A 26,612-nucleotide genomic window follows, 5' to 3' on the forward strand; every position below is an offset into this window, starting at 1 on the left:
AGACTTGTCACTCCCCACACCCGGGTCCGTATAAATACCCAAATCCGGTGTGGAAATAAAAATAAAATAAATAAACAGAAGCGCAAGGTAATGTTTTGGAGCTAATTATGCATTGCGTAACTGATGTGAATTTCCAAATTGTTTTAAATGGTGAGAAAACTGATAGCCTCTGCCCACAAAGAGGTGTTCGACAAGGTGATCCTCTTTCTCCTTATCTATTTGTTCTTTGCGATGAAAAATTATCTCATCCGATTAATGAAGCTGTTAATTAATTCTGAAAAATGGAAAGCTGTTAAAGTTGCAAGACAAGGACCTGCCGTCTTTCATCTTATGTTTGCAGATGACATTATTTTAGTTTGTGAAGCCTCCAAAAAGCAAGCTCAGATCGTTAGAGTGTGCATTGATAAATTTTTCTTGGCTTCTAGGAAGCAAATAAGCTATGAAAAATCGAGAATCTATTGCTCACCTAATATTAAAGTTGAATATCAGAGTGCGCAATGAATAAGATTACAAAATAATAGGAATATTATTAAACAAACTGAGAATGCCGAAATGGCTACAAAACCCAAAGAAGCTACATTGTGACTAACTTGTTCTCTAATGAATAACAAAACATCCTATTTATAATAAACTAACTATAATCTCTAACAAAACCTAATTCTAATGGGCTAAGCCCAGAAAATCAAACATTCAAATAAACCAAAATAGTAATATTTTCCAACATCCCCCGTCAAACTCATGGTGGTATACGACATGGGTTTGCAAACAAGCAGATGCGGACTGACTCCGTTAGACGAACAGACAGGCAGGCAGGCTCCGCTATGCGGACACGACAAGGCAAGCTATTCAAGCGAGCAAACGAACAATCCAAGCGAGTAGGCGAGCAAGCGAACAAGCAATTCCAGTAATCAAGTGCAAGATTCCAATGCCAATGTGAACTTCCGAACAAACAAACTTTTTAATTCACCAGTACACAACATCAATCAAGTGGTGACCAATCCAAGTGCACGAGTGATCGTTGTGATAAGTGACAACAAGCTCCAACAGCAGGTTATTTCCATGTTATTCGTGTGGGCCTCAAAAAGCCCAAACATTAAAAACAAACATCAGATTTTCTCATTGCACTTATGGGCCTCAAATCAGCAGCAGCAACCCACCCCGTGTGGGCCTTTCTAAACAAACAGCAAATATTTTTTTCTTTCCTTTTGTTTTTTTTTTCTTCTTTTTGTTTTTTTCTTTCATACTTTTCCAATATTTCATGGGGTTCTTCGTCTAGAACGTGAGTTCTGGTCAGTGGACAGGCTCGTAGGTCAAGCAATAACAATGAAATCCAAAAATGGGTGATTCTGCAAGAGGGCAGGGTTGCGTCGGGTCAGCCAGATGTGGCAAAGGGGATGCGAGTATAGTGCAGCAGCAAAGTCAGCGGGTCATGGTGCGGACGGCGGTGGACAAAGGCGGAATGGATTCAAGCAGTGGAATCGTGATTGTGGGGCAGGGAGGTGGAGCGACGGCTGTGCGGTGGTGATCTGATACGGGATAAGAACAGTGTGCGGCAAAGCAAAACAAAGCTTTAGCAATCCTCTTTTTGTTTTTCTGCTAACTAAACCAACGACAATAAACTAGCATACATACATTCTGACAAACAGATACCTACCCAACCAAGCAGATTAAATCCCGAAGGATTGAACTTGCTCTAATACCAAGTTGAATATCAGAGTATGCAACGAATAAGATTACAAAATAATAGGAATATTATTAAACAAACTGAGAATGCCGAAACGACTACAAAACCCTAAGAAGCTACATTGTGACTAACTTGTTCTCTAATGAATAATAAAGCACTCTATTTATAATAAACTAACCCTAATCTCTAACAAAACCTAATTCTAACGGGCTAAGCCCAGAAAACCAAACATTCAAATAAACCAAAATAGTAATATTTTCAAACAATTAATCGTGGAATGGCTCTTGAACTGAGTCGCATTTGTGGTTTTCCCTTGACTAATGATTTGGGAAAGTATTTGGGAGTTCCGCTCATTCATTCTCGCATCACTAAAAACACTAACAAAGGCTTGGTAGAAAAGGCTCAAGCCTGGCTTTCTGCTTGGAAGGTGAATTCATTATCTCTTGCTGGTCGAGCCACTCTTGTCCAATCTGTCACCTCCGTCATCCCATTTTATGCTATGCAGACAATGAAATTACCAGTTACCATTTGTGATCAACTTGATAGGTTAAATAAGAACTTCGTCTATGGCTCCACTCAATCCAAAAATAAGGTTAACGTGGTTAAATGGAGCCAAGTTTACCTTCCGAAGTCTCTTGGTGGGCTTGGTTTGAAAAACATGAGAGTTATGAATTTGGCTATTCTTTCTAAGAACTTTGGAGATTGATGCAGGGGGATAATGGCCTTTGGGCAAGAGTTTTATAAGGAAGGTATATTAAAGGTGATATGGGTCAATTACTCAATGATAAAACTGCTTTACGCTCTTCTTGTACTTGGAAAGGAATTCTTGAAGGGACTAAACTTTTGCATGAGGGGCTCCACTATGGTGAAATGGAAATGGCAATACGGTAAAGTTTTGGACGGACAAATGGGCTAAATGTAGTATTTTGCTTCATCATGCTTCTTGCTCGTTTTCCAATGATATGCTTAAGGCTACTGTAGCGGATTATTGTTATAATAATGATTGAGATATTGGTCAATTATTATTTGTTTTACCAAAGGAGATTGTCGAACAAATTCTTAGCATTCCAGTTGGTTTTGATGCTTTAGCTGATAAGTGTACTGGAGTGGAACAAATGATGGTAATTTTTTTTGTTAAATCTGCTTATATGTTGGCCATTAATTCAAGTGGTCTTCCTAATTGGCGATGGGAATTCATTTGAAAACTTCATATTCCTCTCAAAGTTCAGAGTTTCTTATGGATGCTTTTTCTTAATAAACTTTTCACTAATGAACAAAGGCTGAAAAGGGGCATGACTTATAAGCCCTGAGTGTCAGAGATGTACTTGTGGCGTTGAATCAATGCCTCATGTTTTTCAAAGATTGTCCTAAGGCAAGAGAAGTTTGGCAAAGGTTGGGAATGTATAATCCACAGTTAGATCACATTGATTTTCATGATTGGCGTCAATTTAATAAAAAATAAATCTCTCATATTTGGGGGTTTAGAGTGGTGGTTAGTTTTTTTTTCCATTGCTTGTTGGTTTATTTGGTATCGGCAAAATAAATTTTTTTTTAGCAAGATTTTGCCATGATTGATGAGCCTAGAATTTCTATTTGTACTTATCTTCGTGAATGCTTGAAGACAAGTACTCACAAGATTGATAAACCTCATAGGATTGAATCTTTGCTCCATTGGGAAGTTCCTCCTTCACGTTGGTTTAAGCTTAATGTTGATGGTTGCAAGAAGGAAAGTAATAATTATATTGGAGCATGTGGTGTTTTGAGAGATTCTGATGGTAAATGGATTTTTGGGTTTTGCACCAATTTAGGCTTAGGTGAGATTCTCAATGCTGAACTATGAGGTCTTTACTTGGGCTTACGATTGGCATGGAGATTACGGATTGATATATTATTGGTGGAATCAGACTCTGCAGTCATAGTTCATTTGGTGTTGCAAGCTGCTGGAAATAATCATCCTTTAGGTCCATTTGTGTAGGCCTATCGAGGTTTGCTTTCAAGATGATGGCAATGTGAACTTCGATATGTCTACATAGAAAAGAATTTTGTGGCGAACAGTTTAGCGACCTATAATCTTGATTTAGATTTAGGTCATTTTTATTTTGATACTTCTCCTTCTTGTCTAGTTAGTTTTATTTGTGAGGATGGACTTGGGATGTCCCGGTCTAGATGTATTATTGAATAGGTTTATTTGGGCTTGCTTTTAGCCCTGTTTTTCAACCAAACAAATAATGTGAAGACCCTTACAAGTGTCTAAAAACAAATAAAACTCTTAAATCCCTCTTCTAACACAACCTCAGCTCGTCTAGAACCTATATAATTCATCTTTAAAATAAATGGGTGAGGGGTGTGACAAGACCCGTCACTGATTGATATTTGACAAGTGACATGGCAATGATGCAACTGGCCTATCAACAATTGAATGGGTCGTACTTATGCCATGTTAGAGATTTATTGACAGGGTTGAAAGATATGCCTCCTCCATCCTCTTTACTCATCTCAATTCATAGATTTAAAAAAAAAAGTTATTGCAACAATGACTAACATGTGGAGGTTGCAAGAGAGTCAAGAGTAAGAAAACAAGTGAGAAGATGAAGAACGAATAAGGAGACGTGCCTAACATAAAAAATGTAGAGAAACATCAATTCGTCAAGTGGTGCAAGCGATGACATCAATTGATCAACACAACCAAGAAGTAGGTGGTTCACTAATCGGTGATGCGCTGAACCTTAACCTACTCAACATAGAGTGCTCAATCCGAGATATGGCTAGAATTTGTTTCACAAATTTTGCATGAATAACCAACACCCATGCTTGAGGCAAATTAACAGCTTCCTCGATCAACTAATTTGGATTCTCACTTTTTTTTTTAATGTAACAAAAGGATTTGGAAAGTGGAAAACAAAAATAGGAGATTGTAGTGAAAATAAATATTGAGTTGTACTATGGGGAATGAAGAAGGTGGTTGAGTATTTATAGATTTTTTTTTTTGGATTTTTTACTGATGAATTGATTATGGCTGTTGATTTTCAAACAGTTTGGAAATCAGACACACTAGATTGTGCCACGTGGCACAATAATAAGCTTTTCAATTTTTTTTTTTACCGTTGGAAGCCTAACGATCCAGTCATCAAACCGTTCCAATGGTTTAGGACAAGCGCAAATAGTCGTTAGACTCTGCCTGCTGACGTCTATTGCGAGACCCGCCCTCCACTTGTTGACATCGTTCATTGCCAGCAGGCTTAAGGTCTGGTAAAAGTTCGCTGGGCTGCCCACAAATCATCCCCCTTAAAAATGCCCGCTGGAGCAATGTTTTCATATTTTGGGCAATTAGATAGCCCTTGCCTCTGCTTTTGTGTTGGAACCCTCGCCTGGGCAACTATTCTAAGAGTATTTACCATTAATAGCCAAAATTTAACATCCAATTTCATAAATGTCACTTTTTATAAAAACTTTCAAATATAACAGAAAACTCACATGAATAGACTTAAATACCCTCAAAATTCAAAACTCATTTACATAAAGAAGCCAAAACACTTTAATAAATCTCCTCGGCATTGTTGTTCAAAGTGTGAGGCCGCTAGCGAAGTTGGTAATATCAAACTTGCGCAAGTTTATGAAAGATCAATCCTATCCGGCTTAAACTCTAAAGAAAAAATGGATTCCAGAAATAGCATTTTCAATTCTAACTCCTTGTTGTTCCTCTTTCCTCTAGCCTTCTCAAACTTCCATCCCTTGGACCTCACATAAGGTTTAGTGTGGTTGTGTGGCACACCAGGAGCTGGACCGAAGTGCTTCATTGCTTCACGAGAATTCTTAGGACCTCTGAGGAGAACCATGTTCTGACCCAATCGTGCTCTCAAAGCAAGCTGATCAAATGTCAAGCACTATCCTCCTGGCTTCTCAATCTTAGCCTTCGCAGTCTCCTTGCTTCTAGTCTTTCGAACAAGAAAATAGTACAGCTTGACGAGAAGCTTGATATAGATATCATCGGACTTGGGCACAGTGTGATTCGTCTTCTTGCTTTTACCTCCTGCCATGAATCGATCCCTATTGTTGCCACTGTTGTTGAAGCTTGGGTGCTCGGGACGCTGCTTTGAAAGAGTGATTGCCCCCACGGTCTTGTACCCATGAGAAAGGCTTTTAATGGTGCCTTCATTGCTGGCAGTAATTTGTTGCTAGTGGTTACGACAAGATGGGAACAATCTGAGGGTTGTGTAGATCTTATGCTCATGGTCGTTGGTTCATGGCTAACTTTGACTTTTTTCTTATTGAATTTAGTTTATGTATTTTTATAATTAATTTGGAGGGTATTTAAGTCTATTTAAATGGATTTTCTGTTATTTTTGAAAGATTTTATAAAAAGTGACATTTATGAAATTGAGTGTTAAATTTTGATTATTATCTATAAAACACCATTGCACTTTGACCCGACCCATTCCAAGATTCAAAGCAGGGTCAAGTGGTCAAGTACTCTCCAAACGCCATCCACAGCCGTTGAAAATCCACAATATAAACGCAGTCATCAAAATCAACGGCTCAGAATCATACAATCAGATTCACATAAAATGCAAGAACCTCTTTGGAATCTCTCCCTCCTCTCTCAGGCAGATAGTGACAAAAATACATTATTATTATTATTATTATTATTATTATTATTCCGTCCCTGCTTATCATCCTCTTATTATTGGACTTCGTAAAGTTCCTTCATTTTCTCTCTCTCTTCTCCTCTCTGTCAAAGCAACGCCCCCTTCCTTCCTTAGATCCGTACGATCTGCGAGGTCCATCCATGGCTTCCAAACGGATCTTGAAGGAGCTCAAAGATCTCCAGAAGGACCCCCCGACCTCTTGCAGCGCAGGTACAATCCCTTTCTTCTTCGACCCCTCTTCTTATTTTCCTTTTTTCTGTGTGGTTTTACCCTGTACTTTCGTTTTTTAACGTCCTCAGCCGATTTCGAAGCTCGATCTGTGAATTTTGAGCCTTTTTCCGATATGGGTTGTGTGTAATTGGCTTGTTTGGTTATGTGTTTGTTGTAGCTGAAGTTACTTTTTTGCAGAAAGAATTTTGGGTTTTGTGAAAATTATGTTTTGGATTGCATGATCATGAACATGCTACAGTGTTTATGTTATTAAGGCAATGAAATATTGGATCTTTGGTAGGCAATTTTTTATTTGGTTTTCTTCCAGTGCAATTTTGTGATTGAACACTTTTTGAAAGCTTGTGAATTTTAAGTGTTGTAGTGTGCTAACCGAAATTGACTTGAGCTATTCGGAAGTTTTGTTGTGTCAATGAAATAAAGGATCTATTTTTTCATCACGGGGTTGGAAGACATTTTGGATATGTAAAATTTTGTGATAGGACAAAGTTGAAAACTTATGAATGTTCAGAATTGTAATGTGCTAACTGAAATTTGACTTGAGCTATGCGAATAGTGATGTCAGTGATTAGAGTTCATACTGTTATGGGTAGCGAATTTGTCATGGTTGATCACCATTGATCTTTTATTGAGTTGTTGCCTGATTGAGACACAATCAAAGATACACACTATTTTCAAGAAGGTTTTGTTTTTCTTTCTAATATTTACTGAAGTGTGGAAGTAATAAGTTTCTAGTTGCTGACGAAGGTGATGAAGGCATGCATTTAGTTGCTTGAACTTTGCGTGTTAAATTTATTTGTAATATGGATTTTAAAAATGGTTTGCTATGAAATGATTATGAGGTTACTTGTGTTCGATGTCAGGGCCTGTTGCTGAGGACATGTTCCATTGGCAAGCAACGATCATGGGTCCCCCAGATAGTCCTTATGCAGGGGGTGTCTTTCTAGTTACCATCCATTTCCCTCCTGATTATCCATTCAAACCACCTAAGGTATGGAATTTTAATTTCTTTGTTTAAGTTGTTAATTTAGCTTCATAGCGATTGCATTATTGCCAACTCTTGTTTTCTTCCCCACGCCCCCTTTTCCCCTATCCCTTTGCTTTTGGTTTGGGGTGTATTCATGCATTGTCAAGAGATCCGATAAATATTATGGTTTTGTAGTCACAGTGTCAGAGAAATTGTACCGCATAATGTGATTCTTCCATGGTTGGAACTTACAATTAAGAGGTTGAAAATGTATGAACTTTTTAAGAAAGTACCCATTCTTTTTAATCAGTTTGTCCTATATTGAATTGAATCCCAAATCCCCAATTCATTGTCTATGAGATTAGGGAACCAAATTTTATAAAAACTAGTGATAAGACGAGGACATAGGCATGGTGACCTTGAGAACAACCACTGGATCAGGTGGCGGTATTTCAATAGTGTTTGGAGTTTTAGTGTGCAGTGGTATAGTTTAGTCATCCAACAACTTTTCAATTTCTATCTATTTGATTCTGCATGTGACAAAGTTGTTGCTCTTTGATAGGGAAGGCATTGTTTTTTTGTTTCAGTAGGTGGTGATGATTAAGTCTTTGTCCAATTAACTCTTACTCCCTTGGATTTTCATTGACTTGTATGATACTTGTCTTGTTAAACTACTTAACAGTAAGAGTATGTGTTGAAACATTCTTGATGCCTTAAATATATAGGGCCATGGGCCATGGCTTAGGGGCTCAAGTCAAACATATTGGCTTGGGTCTTGGAAAAATCAGAGAACCTTAGGCCTATGTCTTAGCCACCTCCCATTTCATCAGCATGTTCAATTCCGTGTATGACTTGGGGTTCGGCTGGTAATGGCCTGAGAAGATACGGTTGAACCTGGCTGGCACATAAGATCTCAAATTGACCATTTTCAGGGAAATGTCAATAGTACATCGTGTTTTGAATTTTCGCCAATGCTTTGGCTCAAAAAGTCTAGGAAGATGAAATCCAATCTATTAATATTGTTTCACCAAATTGTTTTTACAGGTTGCCTTTAGGACTAAGGTATTTCATCCCAATATCAACAGCAATGGAAGTATCTGCCTTGACATTTTGAAAGAGCAGTGGAGCCCTGCTCTCACCATATCTAAGGTTCTGATCTCTTCGTGACTCGTTATGATTTAATAATGTCATGTGTTTCAATTTTTCCAGTCCAAGATAAATGCGGGTTGGTGATTACCATGAATAACCCCACAAATTGCATATTTTCCATGCTGAAGTCCAGATGGCAGCGTGTCTGATTAAATGCTTTGTTCACAAATTATTTAATTTTAATCTTCACCATGTACGCCTCATCTGGATTTCCATCAAGGAGCATATGCCACTGGCTCTGCTCTCCATTGTTGCAGGAAACATTTCGAGAGTGGGTGCACTGTGGAAGGCTGTCATTTGTTAATGCATGGTTGCTATGCACCCTTTTCACTGTTTGATATCTGCCGGTTTTTAAGTGGGTGGGAAAGGTTCTTGTTTCCTATTTCAGGTATTGCTATCCATCTGTTCCCTGTTGACGGACCCAAACCCAGATGATCCCTTGGTGCCGGAAATTGCTCATATGTACAAGACAGACCGGTCAAAGTACGAGACAACCGCAAGGAGCTGGACCCAGAAGTATGCTATGGGCTAGCGTGCTTTGTCGCGAGGGCGTGTAGGAACATCGGTTTGTATTCCTTGTTATGTATAAAAGAAGCGTGGTTTCTTCTACTTTTGCAATAGACATTGAAGAATAGTTCTACATGTTCACCCTCGCAAGTCATGACGATGTTTCAGGTGGTTTAATGGATATTTTTCGTAACAACTATGAAATATCAGCAGTTAAATGTTCAATTTACCGTCTATATGTGAATACGTAAGTATTTTGTGACCTTCCTCGCCTGGATTTGATGCATGATGGTACGTTAACCCTAATGCCTGCACTACTATGCTAGTCTCGCGGTGGTTGTATACGGCATCACTGTTCTGCTAACATAAGGCCGTATAGTGACCGAGGAATATACGTTCATTTATCTTTGGATTTGATATCGAGGATGTAGCCAAGAAAACAGGACTCAATGACTAAACAGTGTGATTGCGACTCGTTCAAGTCAACCAAGTTGTGATGTTTCATTTTATCTCCTCATCTAATTTTCATTAGGGTTAAATACCTTATTTTACACCCATTTTCTACTAGAATTGTTAATGCTCGAAAGCGATCAGATGTCATCCTATCATAATCTCAAGGCTCTCAACCATAATCTCAAGACTCTTAACCCATCATAATCTCAAGACTCTTAACCATAAAAGAGGCGGATCAGACATATATGTTGTCCTGTGAATTTGGATTCCTCTAGCCGGCATAAGTGCAGGATACCTAGCTATCAAGTTATTTAAAAAAAAAAATTGAATTCCTTTTTCTAAAGAGAATTTTTATTTATGTTTTGAAACTTGAAGTAGCTAGGTGAGACAGCTTTTCCACTCTTTGTTCAGAAAAGATTGCTTCCGAAAAAGCTTAATTTGAACATGGTTTGAAATAAGTGCTTCTGGATAAGCCAAAGATTTTGCATGAAATAACTTTGTGGTTTCTGCTGCATGCTGAACACAAACACACTTTTTTTGCCAGATCTTTCTTCTTCCAAGCTAAAACATCATTTTCGCTTGTACATTCGCCTGCTTTTCATGTAAATGGAAGTGTTTCTGACGGATTATCTCCAAATCTGACATAGCAAAACCCCCAAATGTACACACTTTCAAGTTTCAAATTAAATTGAAAGGAAAAATATGAAATTAGATAAGAAGAAACGATAGCAACTTATATGACAATAAGTACACAGTCACATAGGTATTTTATGTCAATAATATAAAGATATGTGTACGTTTTTTCCCTTCACATGTGCTTGTTATGACACTAATGTGGTAGTGTAGCCTATGTAAGTTGTTCTTCTAAGAAAGAATGTTCTTCTAACCAAAAAAATAAAAAATAAAAAAATAAAATCAATTTACAGTAATTAATCTAAATTAGACGTTAATCCACCACTTGCTTTTATAGTGGAAGGAAATTTCTTAGCAGCCCACCCATCGCTTTAGAGGGAGGAAGGAAATTGGTAGGAGTTAACTTTGGTGATGTGAGCAACCGATGAATGGTGACAAGTTGAAAGGCAACAAATGAGAGCAGAGAAGAGATGGTCCTTGCAGTTTCCTTGCTATCAATTCCCAAGCCATGATATGATACATGATAGTGACGATACAACCCGAATTTGTAGTACATAGGAAATCGTTATTGGCAATTCAAATTTTTTTTCATTTTGTACTCTAAATTTCTATATATATACACACACACACACTTACAATGAGTGTTTGATAAAAAATTTAGCGTGTTAATAACCAAACCCTTTAAGGGAAGAGATCCCGATTTTTTTTCAAAACATGGTATTTAGTTGTAAGACCCACTCCAAATCGAACTTCAACAATCCAAATCGTCTATTTTGTAAATCTCGATTCATATATCATTCTTTCAAAAATTCAATTCAATCCGAAACTATTTGCCTATTTAATTATCATGATTAAAATTTCATTGTTTCTTATTGAATTAGATGTCTCAAATATTTTTTATTTGACTAATATTTTTACAAAGATAATCCATGAGATGCAACTTAAAAAAATAAACAACTCGAATCGAGATCCGTCTTCTTAAAGGCATCTGCAAAAAACAGTTCCTTATTTTTACTAGAATTATATAATTTTATCTTATATTTCCTTATACATAAACTTCAGCATTAAATATAGTGGTCTTTGGTCAGTCAACAGCCCAAAAAGATAAATCCAAAATTTGAGTGACAGAAAATAAAAATGATATATAAGGTAATGGTTGACGACATCAGATAGCTACTAGACAAATATGTTGTTTTTGGGGAACAGGTAACTTGGAGGGCAAGCACCAACAAGCCCACTATATTTATTTGACTTTTTTTTTTTTTTTGACAAGAAATGCGTTTTATTGTAACTTATTGTGGGTGGCAAATAACTTGTTATATAACTATATAAGTACTTTGTAAATATTTATTAATTGTAAAATAAATATAAAAATTCATAAAAATAAGGCCTAATCGGATAAATGGTCCCCGTGGTCAACAGGTATTCGGATGATAGCCCCTGTGGTAAAAAAATTCGGATTTAAACCCCTGTGGTCTAAGTCTGTTAGGATTTATGCCCTTCGGTTAAATAATGCTGACGTGGTTGCCACATATATGCCACGTGGCAAAAATAATAATTTTTAAAATACCTGAATTAAAAAAAAAAAAAAAAAAAAAAAAAAAAAACGCAGAAACCCAGAAAATCCCCCCCGCCCTCCGCCCTCCGCCCTCCGCCCGTTCCCCCACCCCGCCGGACTTCTTCTCCTTCTTCTTCTTCTTCTTCCCGCCGGAGACCAGCTCCCCCCCCCCCCCGACGGAGCCCTCTCCCCGCGCGACCCTCCTCCCTCTCCTTCTTCCTTCTTCTTCTTCTTCCCGCCGGTCTCCCTGCGCGACTTCTTCTTCTTCTTCTTCTTCTTCTTCTTCTTGTTCTTCTTCTTCTTCTTCTTCTTCTTCCCGCCGGAGACTAGCTCCCCCCTCGCCGGAGCCGTCTCCTCGCGCCCTCCTCCCTCTCCCTCTTCCTTCTTCTTCTTGCAGATCCGGTTTGTTTGTTTTTTTTTTTTTTTTTTTTTTTTTTTTTTTTTTTTAATTCAGGTTTTTTTAAAAAAAAAATTAAAAATTATTATTTTGCCACGTGGCAGCCATTTGGCAGCCACGTGGCAGCCACATCAGCATTATTTAACAGAAATGTTTAAATCCTAACAGATTTAGACCACATGGGTTTAAATCCTAACAGACTTAGACCACAGGGGTTTAAATCCGAATTTTTTTACCACAGGGGCTATCATCCGAATACCTTATGACCACGGGGACCATTTATCCAATTAGGCCTAAAAATAAATATCGAGGCGTTTGACTTGCTTAATACAATGGAAGGAAAGTAGAACACTAGAAACTTGGTCCCCAAGCAAAAAATAACTATGGGTTGCACAAAATACTTACCAAGAGATATCAATTCAAATAATCTCAAGTTCTCCCAAAGAAAAAAATATATGTTATTTTCACATGTTTAACGTGATTTTATTGGTCAAATTCTTATGTATGTGTTATATTACACAAATGATTTGGTATGACAGTCACACCATTACGTAATGTTATTAATTATACATTCAACTTGTAACACTGCAACATGTGCAGCGGTGTCCAAGAAATTACTCAAATATTATAACAAAAAAATACTCCAAAATGAACCCTAAATTGGGCAATATGACAAAGAGTTATGAAAGAAGGAATAGGATCCTCTCCAGATTCTTTTTGTGGGGATCCGGAGGATCAATCAATCGTGTCTGTTCATTGTACATCGTGCGGTTAGAAATCATTTAAAATTTTTGTTTAAAATTGAATATAAATAATATTTAACAAAAACTGATTGCCAGATGTACAATGAACGGACACGATTGATTGATTATTCGAATCTCCACAAAGAAGATCCGGAGAGAATTCTGGTCATGAAAACCTTCTTATTAGGGAGGAATTTCAAAATTACTTTTTTTACTTTAATAACCCCAAAAAACAAATCTTAAATTTGAACTGGTAAGACAAAAACATTCTTAATACTTATCAAACAAATATACTATAATTAATGGAAAAACACGAAAATGTTGGAGACTGCTAAGATCCTCCTATAAGTACGCGATCCTCGGTAATTTTGACTCCTCCTCTGCTCTCTCTCCGCTCTTCCTCCTCACTCTCTCACTTTCTCTCTCTAAATTCTCTCTCTAAAAGCTCTCTTATTTATTCCAGGCTTTTACTTTCTCTTAACGCTCCATCAGTTTCATTTTCCTCCGCCATTAACATTTGCCCTCCAAATTTCTCTTCTTCTTTCTCCCACCATTTCATCATCTCAGTATTTTGTCGTTTAGCCTATAGGCTACAGCCATGGATCGACCCAAGCAGCACACGCAGCGTCGCACGGTCAAAAACAAGCTTGTCAAAAAGCTCACCACCCGCTTCCGGGAGTCTACTGCCGGAGCCCCCCAAATCGTAAGGATTTCCGTCACCGACGACAACGCCACCGACTCCTCTAGCGACGAAGCCGAAGCCGAGCCGGGCCGGAAATACCGGGTCCTCATGAAGCGCGTCATCAACGAGGTCAGAATCGAAGACCCGTCTCCTTCTCAGGCGCTCGTCTCAAAACCAACTAAGCCTTCTAGGTGCAGAGCGGCGGAGGAGAGTAACGAGATTTCGCCCAACGGGAAGAAATACCGAGGCGTACGGCAGAGGCCGTGGGGGAAATGGGCGGCGGAGATCCGAGACCCAAAACGTGGGGTCCGGGTCTGGCTCGGAACTTTCGAGACGGCGGAGGAGGCCGGTATGGCTTACGATAAGGCTGCCATTGCGTTTAAGGGACCTCTGGCTTTGACCAATTTCCTCAAGCCTCCCGAAATTGCCATTCCGGACATCTCGGAAGAGGACTGCAACCCAAATTCTCAGTCTCCGCTCAACTCGCACTGCGGCCACAACGTCCGGTCGCCAACCTCTGTTCTCAGTGGCAGAGAACCCGAAATCGACTGGAAAGTTTCGGAGCGACAAAATTTCGGGGTTTTTGATACGGAGTTTTGGTTGAATGATTGTTTTGAACCGCCGATATTTTTCGAGGAAACGAGAGTCGTACCCGAAACGCTTCTGAAAGATGAGGATTTCTCCGATTTATCGCTTGATTTCCGGACGTGTAATTGGGATGACGTGGAGGATTACTTTCAAGATGCTTATGAGTTGAAACGATGATTATCAAAAGTGTGGTCTTTTGATTTTGAATAAAGATTTTGAGTGCCAAAGAGTTGTTTGGAGTTGTGATTTAGTAATTAGTTTATATAAATTAATCCAAATTATTATTATTATTATTATTATTACCTACTACTAAATTACGACTCTGTAAATTTTGGCACGTATGTATGTTGATTTTTCACCAAGTGGGGGAGCACTCAAATGATTAAGTTGCTTAACTTAATTTCTTTATTGATTTAAATTTACAATCCGTTATTTAAAAATGTCTGTATTTAACTGTCTTCGAACTTATTACATTTAACAATTAAAGCATGTTACGTTTAACTATTAAAACGCATGAGTAGTTTCATACTTACGGCGTTTAGGTATTTCAAATTTAAAATATCTACAAGTTACAATTTGTTTCATATTTCGAAAGTTGTTGCAATTTTGAATTAAGGCGTTTCATACTTATCAATTAAGACGTCAAAGTTCATGTCACACAAACGTTTGAGTTTACAACTCGTCTCATACTTAACTTTAATCGCTAAAAACAACAACAATATTTTGTGTGATTTGTTCTAAAAAACAACAACAATTTGGAGTAAAAGTGATTTGAGAGTGATCCAAGTCATTGACCCAAATGGGGTTCTCTGTCTCAGTCAGAGTATCTGGAAGACAACACGAAAGAGCGAAGACACTCCGTAAAAATCAATGGTGAAGTGTGACCGATGTTCTTGCTCCAAAACCAAAACCTAGAAATTAACCATTATTTAATACTGATTTAGTACTAGAAATCTTGGAAAGGGTGAAAATTAACCTGTAGGCTCCTTTGCTTTTTCAGAAATTCCCAGACAATGTCAGCCTGCTTTTTTCTGGTGAAATCCCCGGCTTGGTTCTTGAATCTCCGGCCAACTGAAGAAAGCTAGCTGCACAAAAGCCACGGATTTGCATTCCCTGGTAAATTTGAACATTAAATTAAGATAAGACCTTTCCACTGTTGTGTTGGTAATGCATGCAGTGTGTCGTGGAACACGAGGTTTCAAAGTTCATGTCATATCTCAGACCCACAGTTTGCAACTTGCAACTTGCAAATCGCATCTCCATCTGTGACTAATGACTAGACCATGTAACTCTCAAATTCTGGTCATTAGATTAGATCTTCTTGCAAACATGTATTTAATTTAGGTCCGCTCCTCAGTCCTCTCCCTACTGTTTTTGTTTTTGCCAGAGAAATGGTCATTAGAACTCAAATCTCAACTTTTTATGTTTAAAGACTTTTTAGTCAAAACGGTTTCTGAGATCGGTATACTCTTTACGTTATTATTTTAGATTTACAATTAATATAAGTGGTTCCTGATGTAGTGCACCGTTAATCATTTTGGTCATTTATGAAAAATCTCGTTAAATTGAAGAAACCACTTGTTCAAGTGGAGGAGTTTGATCTAATAAAAACATCCTCAATCTAACGAAAAATTTTCACGAAACATCAAAATAATTGATGGTAAACAATCTAATGGACTACTTTTATTGATTTTAAATCTCAGAGACTAAAATGATGAGTTAAACCAATCTCAAAAACCGTTTTGGCTAAAAAGCCTTATGTTAATGAAAAAAAAACCCTTCTGTTTAACTAGGGGGTTGGAGGCTTGATGGCTTTTACTCAGTATTACTTGGCATTTGACAATCAAACCATCAACTAATCTTATAGTCTTTTGTAATATTCTAAACTATAAATTTCATCCTCCACTCCTACTATAACCTATAGACCAATAATACCACATGACAATATTGCAGTAACCTCTAAAGCTTTTCCTTTCCAACGTGATAGATAAATTTTCCTCATCATGTGTCGTGTTACCATTCTATTCATGTTCTAACGTTGTAATCTACGTCCATCAAATCATATTTCCTATACACATATTATAACGACAATCAGCAATGAGACTACCGCACACAAAATTTTCTAACTTTCAAGAATATAATTGTTGTGCCTCATTTCACATGACAGAATAAAAACTGAAACACTATAAAGAAGGATCTAATTAAATTGTATTGAAATTGAGCTAAATTACTAAAAGAAAACATGAAAAAAACTAATTGGACTTGGTTTTCTCTACTCTTTTTAGCAGGTAATTACTTTGACCGCAATCTAAAGATGAAACGATCCAAACCAGACCGCACTTCCCTCTACTTGGTCCAGTAAACCCAGTAAAAGATAGCAGTTGAGTAGGAATTTTAATTTTTTTTTTAATGTTTTTAAATAAGTTACTTGGGACTCAAGTCTCAACAGGCTTATCATTTCCAATAAACACATGACAGAATTCCATCATACCATTTGAAAATCAACGGAGATATAAAAAATAATTTATTTATTTATGAGAAATGTTAACGAGGCTCTCTCGTGGGACTCTCTCTAGACTTTGTCACTTTTTACAATTTAAGGTTAATTTTTTTACTAATATTATAAAATATTGTATAAAATATGAGGTGCAAAAGAGTTCGTAAATGATCAGATTTTTGTGAAAGTCTCCTTAACTAGTATTTATCGGAAATGTAGCCAACCTCTGCCTCCCTCCGATGTTTTATGTTGCAGGTGTAGGGTCCACCCTACATTACAGAGGCAACAGTGCCTGAGCATGGTACCCTTTAAAGCAAAACACTGAACCAGAACCAAGTGGGTTGATTTAATAACCAACCCCCCATAAAAAAAAAAAAAAAAAAAATTTAAAACTCTTTCATATTCAACTCAAATAGTACAGTAATAAATCAGTAGATCTTCCTTCTTCTTCCTATTAGTCGTCCTAGTCAATGTGGTCCTTCTTATACTGTGCAAGTTTTAATTTTTCAGAATTTAGGTAAAAAATATGATTCAACGGTTGAATGTGCAGTCAAAGATTTAACGATCACAATCCGAACAATTAAAGATTCTAGTGCACACAATACTTTGATTCATACTAGAAAAAATGCAGATGCGGTTGCAAATTAAAATGTAAACTAAAGGTTCCTAGGGAACAAAATCTTGGATTCATATGCTTTGTGGTTTTCTTTGTATGAATCTTGAATCTAAACAAATCAAATATCGTTTTATGAATCACATCTTAGCATTTTTAGATTGTTAATGTTTTTGTTGTCTAATAATTAGTCAAACTATCAATATGAGCATTCACTTATCAACAATTTAGTTAGAATCTTGGTTTAACAATATGATAACATGACATGATAAATTATTCGTCGAGATATACTGTCTTTCATATTCACAAGTCCACAACCATGAAGAGCTTCAAATCATTTTTCAAGGTGACATTAGCAAATAGATTAGGGCCTAAAAGTATGCATACAAAAATGGACATGGAACATTCCCCTACCTAAATAGCAAAGGAAGACAAAGAGGGGACATAATTTCATCAAAGGTGAAAACTAAAACAGGAAAAAACAAGATCTTTATTCCAAATACCTTAAAATACAAGGTGTATTAATCTCTTTTGGACCCAAAGTTGGTGAATATAATAAAATGGGATGTGAAGCCCACACCTTAAACTTTACTTAGCATGAAACCCTATGGTTTCATGCTTAATTACTGTATAATTTTTAAGGTTTAAAGTGGGCCACAAAATCTGAAGCATGATGGGAGAGGAAGCCCGAGGAAAAGGTACATCATTTGCAGAGGAACGTAGAGATCATATCAAATGTATCAGAAGAACAGGCGGGATCAGTGGTCCCATTCAACCTACCACCAGAACAAGGATAGAGATTTGCATCAGATCTTTGGGTCCATGAAGCCATTGATGAACTATTTTGCTTAAAAATATAGGCTCTTTCTCTTAATGGTATTTTTCGTTACAAGTAAATTACAGTTTGATCTGTTTTTATAATATGTTTTTGCATATATGACAAACAGTTATTTATATGTGAGGAGGAACAACTTCTAACATAGGACGAGTCGAGCAATGTTCTTGGTTTTTAAGGCTAAAACACGCTTTTAGACACTGTAGTATACACAAAGTTCCACTACCATCCATGTAGTCTTGATTTCATTGTATTTAGTCTTTGTAATTTCTAATATGTTTCCATTCAAGGACATCCGTCAACCTAGGTTAACGGAAGTTGATGAATGTCGTCGAATTGGAACAGATTCAAAACTACAGGGACTAAAAACGTGTCTTAGCCTTTTTGCCATGTCTTATGGAAGTGCAAGGTCGAATTGGTCACATTTTCCTCTACTCACGTCGTACACAAAATTTCATTGTAAATACTTGATTTTAAATTGTTTCATTAATATATGTGAAGATACGAAAGTAAAAGAGTCTCATATCGGTAAAAAGGAAAACCTTGCAATGACTTATAAGAGGTTGAGTTACTCTTCATGCCGCCAATTTGTTTTGACGGTCAAACCCCAACTTTTTCATAGTATCAGAGCATGTTGGTCGCCCACTGTGTAGCCTAACAGTGGCAAAAGAAGAAACCTTGCAAGCTTATAAGAGATTGAGATACTCCTCATCTTGCCAATTAATTTTACAGTAAAAGAGTCTCACATCGGTAAAAGGGAAAACCTTGCAATGACTTATAAGAGGTTGGGTTACTCTTCATGCCGCCAATTTGTTTTGACAGTGAAACCCCAACTTTTTCATGGTATCAGAGCATGTTGGTCGCCCACTGTGTAGCCTAACAGTGGCAAAAGAAGAAACCTTGCAAGCTTATAAGAGAATGAGATATTCCGCATATTGCCAATTAATTTTACAGTAAAGTCTCAACTTCTTCGATATATACATTGTTGAGTGGTGAATGGTGATGCAGTACAGTAACACCATGGTCAATGGTGTATAACTAACTAAAATGGCCAATTTCAGAAGCAGAAGAGCTTCTTGTGCATTTGACTTTGTCGATTTTTATGGTGCATATATGCAGAACAAGTCTGAGGAAAACTCATTGGTGTTTCATACTGCTAGTGTTCTCATTGAAAATATTTGTGAGATGGTGAATGTTCAAAGTTTTGGGTCCATCCCACTTTTGTGACCTGAAAGAAAATCCTTCTGAGCACTTGGGCTGGCCCCAAATTTGTCACTCCCACAGATTATAAGCGGACGTGATTCATGTTAACGTTGTGAACATGATCTAAATTAAATCACATGGAGCCTAATGACGTATAGTTTTCAAAGAATAATGAAAATAAACACAAATAGAACCGGTTTTAAATTTTCAAAGAAAAATAAAATCAGAGGACATAAGTTATGTTTGGGGTGAGGAATTTCCAAGTCTCAAGAGATTGACGCTAAATTATTAAGAAATGTATTACAAATGTTAGATAAGAGAGATTAGAAATGTCTTTTATGAGTATTATAAAGGTATGCATGTGAGATTCGTAAGGACCCATTTTGGTGAGCTGGATGAGATATGTTGTGATCAATTAAAATGAACTTGAGTCTAGTTTGTTGTTTGTTGTGTAAAAATGTGAGATGGACTGGACTAGACAAGATGAGTTGTGAATCCACAATAGAGTGAGTTATCTAACGTATCATTATACATGTGTTACAAATCATGTCTTACAAGTGTCTGCCAATTCAATCATATCCCTAAGGCCCAATCTCATCCAGCCTACCAACATGTCCTAAATGGCTCATGGATTTGACAATCTCTCTCACATGTCTGTGTAATGTTTATGAAAGGGTATGTATTTCTAACATCTAACATTTTTAATCATTTACTTACTAACTTGATATCAATCCCTTGAGATTTGGAAATCTCTCATCCCAAACATGGCCTAGAGATTATAAGTCGCAACCAAGTTTAGTGTCCGTTTAATGATGCGTCATGGTTTATGTTTTATTAAAAGTTTGTAACCAGTTCTGTGTATTTTTACAAAAACTAGTATACAAGTTGTGCATGTCATAATATGCAATATACATGTATTAACATGATGAAAATTTTTATTTTTAAAAAAGAAGATGGAGTAGGAGAAGAACGTGATGAGAGTGAGGGTGTGGGGGGTCATGAACAGCTAAAGCCACCAAATCTTCCCTTTAAAGGAAAGAAAAAAGAAAAAGTGACAAACAAAATGATTGTGTGGAAACACTTTAACTTAAGTTAATGCAGAAGAGGAGCCCTACTTCATACCAAACCACAGGCAAAAGAAAAAGAAAACCTGATAAAATTGAACATGGCCAGTTCAGAATATGATTAAAAATAAAAAAGGCCATTGAAAATTACAAGATCAGTGGGTTTTTGATTGATGGGAAATTCATTTGTTTGAGGGAGTTTTAAGAGAGAGAGACCTGCAGTTTTTTTTCAATCGAGATAAGGCAACATGGGATTTCATGGTAGGCTCAGCAGCAATGAAACTAGGGTAAATAGCAGGTTGTGTAGTTTCTGTTCACAAAAGGGGCGTTACTGTGACATTGCAGAGGCCCCATTTGAGGAGAGGAACAGATTGATTGCAATTAGAGATCAAGTGAAGGAAGTTGAGAACTCCTTCGTGTTTTTACAGGTAATTATTTGCCCCCCTCACCATTATTTTGTTTTTCTTTGTGGGTTGTCCAATTATATATATTTCTCTTTTATGACACTTATTAAGTTTGCTTAAACTACGGAGGGATTCAAACATGGGTCCAGAAGGTAGAAATACATTGCTATAGCCAACTAGATTAAGCCCAAGTCTGCAAAGTTGTTCCATTTGCATCATAGCTTTAGGTGTTTTTGATTTCTCTGTCACCATATCACTCTTGTATGATCTTTTATTTAGTTTTTTTTTTCACACTTGTGGGGATCGATATACGCAGAGAATGAGTTCTTGGCAGCAGATGGATAGGCAAGCAGCATTCAACAGTTTGGAAGAAAGCAAGCAAAATCTAGTAGCAAAGGTGGCAGAATATAAAGGAAGAAGGAAACTTGATGTGCTGACAGAACTAAATGCATGTTTTGGCAGTGAAAATAATGTCCCTTTCAATTGGGATTTTAGAGAGAGGTTGAAGATAATGTCTGATGAACCTACAGGTGGAGTTCACAGCACAAGGTTTCTCACTAACTGCATAAGAAAATTGCTCTTCTCATGGAAATGGCAAAAAGTTGTTGGAATTGCAGTGAAACTGGTTTTGGTTTCTGCGAGCATTTCTTTTGTAATTGCTGCTTGTAAAACCAGGCAACTATTGTACACCAGCTCAACCAAAATGATTCCATTTTTGGTCTCCAAAGAAGCAGAAAAAATTGACGGTCTATTAACCTTCTCAAAGATCCCTCTTGATGTTTTTTTTTTTTTTGGTAGGGGATGATTGTTAATCTTTTTTTGTTTTGTTTTTATGTCTCTCATACATGTAGTTATCAAGAAACGTTTAGAGATTTATTTTTTTTATTAATTTACAAGTGTAATTGTTGTGAGATATAAATTCATAGCGCAATCAGACCGATTGTCACTAGACTAAATAGTCATTAGTGAAACGTCTTGATATCGAATATCTTTCGCTTTTTAATATAATATTTTTTTCATATAGCACGTGCCTATCCACTTGTAAGAGTTGGTAGTCATCAAATGTCTTGTATGATACTTTCAACTATTTCTGGCCTTGATAATTTAAATCAAAATTTGATAGTTTGGAATGACTTGATAATTACAAGTTTTGTATACATCTTGAATCGAACTCGGGATCGAAACAGATCCTGGAGTAGTTATTTTATACTTGTTTAGATGAATACAAATTGTAATAAACTGAATACACATGTAACAAATAAAACAAAAAATTTAACCAAGTCTCAAATGCATTTGTTTGGTTTGCTCACAGTTATGTCTTCATATATAACTTAAAATCTCAATTGCATACAAATTCAACGGTTGAAGGCAATTTTTGTTTAAGGTTTTGCATAGCATGGTCTCTTGCTTCCGCTTCCTTATCGGGTTTTCCTCCATGACGCACTAGTCTAATATCCCAACACCAATGCTGGATAATTTTCTCTAATCCAACAAGATTCTCTATTAGGAACTTGACATGTTGATCGACGCAAGGACGAGGGTGGTACCCTAATATTTCTAGGACCTTGACGTAATTATGGGGCCATTTGGCAGCTCTCTCTAATTCTACTTCTCCCCAAGGGCAATGAAAAGTCTCTTTTACTTACAAAACAAGTCTCTGCAAGTACGGATATGCCTTCATGAAACAAGTTAAAAGACCAAGACTCTCTGAATGTTGTGTTAACATATCAATGATTCTGCCATTGATGAAGGCAAGAAGCATAGATATCACAGTACCTTATACTCGAAGAAATGAATAAAAGTGAAAGAGAAAGAGAGAGAGAGAGAGAGAGAGAGAGAGAAGACAGAGAAAGATTATCTTTGTATTTGTTTCAGAATTGAATTATACAGTAACCTTACAACCTTCTTATATAGACCCTTAGTCCTTAATCTCAATCTCAACTGGGGTAACCCAGTTTGAGATTGGAAGAACAAAACTAGAAAACAGAACACAGAGTTGAATCATCTGCAACCTTGCAATCCCACTTCATCCACCGTAGATTCATTTCAGTATGCATTCAACCCGTCTCCAATTTCATCAACTCATTCAACTTGAGCCCGGCAAATAAATCTTCATTGCTTTGTCACTTGCAATTTGGAGCCGTGTATGATAATGTGAAGTTGTTGATCTTTCTTCATTCTTCAATCGTGACAGCCTCTTATAAAGTTGTAACACACCCTCATGCCGGTTATAACAATTTCTTACGGGATTACCCTTCGTGGGATTTACCATCAACAACTTCATTTAACATTGGCATCGGCCTTTAAAACAGAAAATTAACAAACTATAGTGTGGCATCGGCCTTAACTATAGTACCACGGGATCGCCCTTTGTAGATTTTACCAAAAAATAACTACTCTTAACAATGGCATCGGCCTTCACAATTTCAACAACAGAAAATCAACATCTATGTAGGATTACCCTTCGTGGGATTTACCTACTCACATCACGGAATTACCCTTCATGGGATTTACCATGTACAACTTCTTCAAATTTCATCATATAACCGGACTTACTGTAGATTCATGCTAACAACTGAGTTGGTTAGACTCGACTTTATAGGCTGCGATAAGGGAAAATATTGAACAATCTTCACAGACATCACACTTTTCATACCCAAGAATCCATATTCATTTCTCCACACATATCAAGAGACTGAGCAGAATTTTAGTAGCAATCCAGAGCATCAATCTTGAACCCAAATATCAGACACAACTTGAAGAAGCCAGAAAAACTCACAAGAAAGATGACTTCATGCGACAAACTAATTGAGTTGCACCCCAACATATTCTCAAATCCTAGAGAATGATACTCCAAGGAAAGACAAACCCCAAATCAACACATCAAGAATCTAACCAACACACCTCAAATCTATACTTCAATCAAATCACGAAATTAAGGCAAAACAAACACCACAACTTCAAAGAATAGGCATCATACAAAATCAGTAAACAAAATCACCTGATTCACGAAACTCACACCAACAGATCTCCAAATAGCACCGTTTCAGATCGCCAAGTGCCCAATCTTCGAGCAACACCCAAACCAGCGAAAGACTTCACCAGAATCGAACAAATTAACACAAAATTTTCCCCTGAGACAATCAAACAAACAGTTGATATGCTAAATTGAGGAGTACTCGAAACAGCACCTGATGACCATTTCTGATACCATTTTCAAAGCTCGAACTCTGTCTCCACAGTTCCACAGTGCACTGAACATGGTGTTGTATGAACTCAAATCATAGAAAGTCCAATTCACAGAAATTGCAGATATTGCCCAAATTTCTCATATCAGAGAGCTCCTAATTCTCAAATCGCAGTAAACTTCTCAGACAACATTATAGATTTGCATATGGGTACCAAGAACAAAATCACCTGATTTACACTAGAGGTCAAACGTTTGCATAAATTCCAAGCGCAAAATTTTCAAGAAAACCCAGCAATCGAATTGACTGGTAGTGTCGAAAAGCAGCAAAATCAGACACCAACACCGACTGCCCAGAAATCCACTCGACCACCGTTAACCATTTTCTTATTGATCAGTGCTGATTGATGAGCAAGTAAAGGTTGTGGATGGAAATGCACTCCCTTGCTGCCGCACATATTAACCAAATCCTCACAGAATCGGAAGTTAAAATTTGGGTCCAATTGGGAGAAATTGACGCATGCCCAGAAACACCAACACCAAATCCCACTTCTGACACCAACACCGACTGCCCACTTCCAGAAGAGGATGAATTCACTATCCCTTTAACCCCTTCGGAATTCAAAGACCGTATAATCTTTGGCCCTGCAACTGCGGTCGTCTCCGGATTCTTCTCCTCTCGTCGATGCATTGACTCTGCCTATCAATTCTCCAAGAACTTCAAGACCCCCTTCGTCGTCTTCTCTGTTGGACTCCGTAGCCACAATCTCGCAAAAACCACCCAAAAACAAAACAACCCAAAAAATAGTAGAACGATCGCGGAAGAACCCATAAATTTATCGAAACATCTAATGAAAATTTGGAAAGAAACTAAAGCTAGAAACACAAGAAAAAAAAAATTATAGGAACCACCAGAATCCATGGCGTGAGCCTGGTGATACCATGTTAACTACATTGTAGTGTTTGGAAATTGAAAGGAAAATCAAGAACAACGGATGAAGAGAAGGATGAATACGGAGATATTAGAGAGAGAGAGTTTAGAGAGAGAAATAGGAATTTTATTTACTAATCAAATGAAGATTACATATACTGTTTTTATATAGAAATCCTAACCACTTTAACCAAATACTAACTACCCAACTATATTACTATCTATATTACATTTTTACCCTTAATAAAACACTACAATGTAGTTAACATGTTGTACATCAACTAGTAACTTCAAATGCTTGAGATTTGTTATTATGGGAAACGCCGCATGAGTCTGAATGTAGTCATCAACTCCATTGGTATCCAACTCGAGAATCTCTAGTTCAGAAAGACAGGAGGAAAGTTGGGTAAAAGGAAGCTCTGGTGTCACATCATAAACAATGCAGCCATGCGACACGGATATCTCAACAAGCGAAGGTGTTTTACCCAGAGCAAGATTTATAGTCCATTTTCCATTATAATGAAAGGAAACCAGGTTTACATCAAGAATCTCGATGCTTTTAAGGTAATAACAAGAATGTATGCACGACTGTCCTGGTTGTCGAAGCGATGAGGGTTCGCATCAAATTCACTAGAATCAAAGACGAGAGTCATAGTGGACGCCCACACATAGCGCCATCGCCTACAAAGGATACTAGTAGCTGCTGCTTCCTTTAGTGACATGAGTGACAGTATACTAACAATAATTTCATGTGGCAACTCACTGATTCGGTCCACAGAGCTGCAACAATCACCCTTAATAATATTTTCCCGCAATTTCTCATCTATCGATCTTCCGTTCTTTTCTTTTACCTTTGGTCGCTTCACTAAAGCAACCTATAAGCTTCAATGAACTGCAACTCGCCTAACAAAAAATCAATTGATGGAGAGAATGCATCAATCAAACGCTTCCACCATTCCAGCAATATTCTAATCTAATATAAGTAGGGGGAGCCGGATTCTAACTTGGCTACAACAATCAAGTGAAGATTGATATTGAAAACGTTGCAAATTTAAGTGTCACCACTGGCCTAACAATGCAAAAAAGGAAGTAAAACCAACATAGAAAACTATTCTGCAAAATTAGTAAGAAAGAAAGGTTTGTAAAAGCAGGAGATATACAGCTGCCTACCATTCCTGGCTATCACTACCACAAACCTTAAAGTAGGTTTTATCTAATCGAGTTCTTGCCCATTGTTCTTTAGGAAAAAATAGTGTGAGTTCTAATATCGAAATTGGTTTTATCTAATCGGGTTCTTGCCCATTATTCTCTGAACATTCTTCACTTCCACAGGTTTGTGAGTCTACGGAAACCCTTCATGCTCCTTTTCATTTTACAAAACCGCTTCATCCGTTGTTTCTGCATTAATTACTAGAAACCTTGATTAAAGTCGAACAACATTCAGTTTGAAAGGTATTACAAACTCGAACGGTAACATCAGTCAAGTCCATAGAAAATTGTTATGCAGGATGGCATATATATATATATCAATGCTGCTTAAAGTTGAGCAATAATATAAAGCTCAGCAATATGAGAAAAATAAAGCAGGTCCATATCAAATCAGAAAATACCTAGCACTTGAAAAATATCGCATTCAGATAGCA

At 37.2% G+C, this 26,612-nt stretch overlaps 3 protein-coding genes and 1 pseudogene across 3 annotated transcripts; 3 read left to right on the forward strand and 1 right to left on the reverse strand.

The window, feature by feature from the left end:
• Positions 1 to 5,295: 5,295 nt before the first annotated feature.
• Positions 5,296 to 5,721, reverse strand: LOC126613913 (60S ribosomal protein L18-2-like; annotated as a pseudogene).
• Positions 5,722 to 6,364: 643 nt separating this feature from the next.
• Positions 6,365 to 9,406, forward strand: LOC126593006 (ubiquitin-conjugating enzyme E2-17 kDa). Its single transcript, XM_050258882.1, has 4 exons — positions 6,365 to 6,540; positions 7,422 to 7,549; positions 8,570 to 8,674; positions 9,063 to 9,406. The coding sequence occupies exons 1-4, from the start codon at positions 6,471 to 6,473 to the stop codon at positions 9,204 to 9,206; spliced, it is 447 nt and encodes a 148-aa protein (XP_050114839.1). The 5' UTR covers positions 6,365 to 6,470; the 3' UTR covers positions 9,207 to 9,406.
• Positions 9,407 to 13,314: 3,908 nt separating this feature from the next.
• Positions 13,315 to 14,630, forward strand: LOC126592767 (ethylene-responsive transcription factor CRF4-like). The gene has a single exon (XM_050258575.1). It carries the CDS (start codon positions 13,564 to 13,566, stop codon positions 14,410 to 14,412), a length of 849 nt encoding a protein of 282 aa, XP_050114532.1. The 5' UTR covers positions 13,315 to 13,563; the 3' UTR covers positions 14,413 to 14,630.
• A 5,876-nt stretch (positions 14,631 to 20,506) lies between these two features.
• Positions 20,507 to 21,837, forward strand: LOC126592936 (uncharacterized). The gene is made up of 2 exons (XM_050258774.1): positions 20,507 to 20,875; positions 21,168 to 21,837. Exons 1-2 carry the CDS (start codon positions 20,696 to 20,698, stop codon positions 21,654 to 21,656), a joined length of 669 nt encoding a protein of 222 aa, XP_050114731.1. The 5' UTR covers positions 20,507 to 20,695; the 3' UTR covers positions 21,657 to 21,837.
• The last annotated feature ends 4,775 nt before the right edge of the window (positions 21,838 to 26,612 follow it).

This window comes from Malus sylvestris, chromosome 1 (assembly GCF_916048215.2).
Source record: "Malus sylvestris chromosome 1, drMalSylv7.2, whole genome shotgun sequence".
NCBI lineage: Eukaryota > Viridiplantae > Streptophyta > Magnoliopsida > Rosales > Rosaceae > Malus > Malus sylvestris.

Coding starts and splice junctions, on each gene's coding strand:
- LOC126592936 (XM_050258774.1), top strand. CDS start 20,696: ATGGGATTTCATGGTAGGCTCAGCAGCAATGAAACTAGGGTAAATAGC. Junction 20,876..21,167: donor ACTCCTTCGTGTTTTTACAG/GTAATTATTTGC, acceptor CGATATACGCAG/AGAATGAGTTCTTGGCAGCA.
- LOC126592767 (XM_050258575.1), top strand. CDS start 13,564: ATGGATCGACCCAAGCAGCACACGCAGCGTCGCACGGTCAAAAACAAG.
- LOC126593006 (XM_050258882.1), top strand. CDS start 6,471: ATGGCTTCCAAACGGATCTTGAAGGAGCTCAAAGATCTCCAGAAGGAC. Junction 6,541..7,421: donor CCCGACCTCTTGCAGCGCAG/GTACAATCCCTT, acceptor GTTCGATGTCAG/GGCCTGTTGCTGAGGACATG. Junction 7,550..8,569: donor ATCCATTCAAACCACCTAAG/GTATGGAATTTT, acceptor TTGTTTTTACAG/GTTGCCTTTAGGACTAAGGT.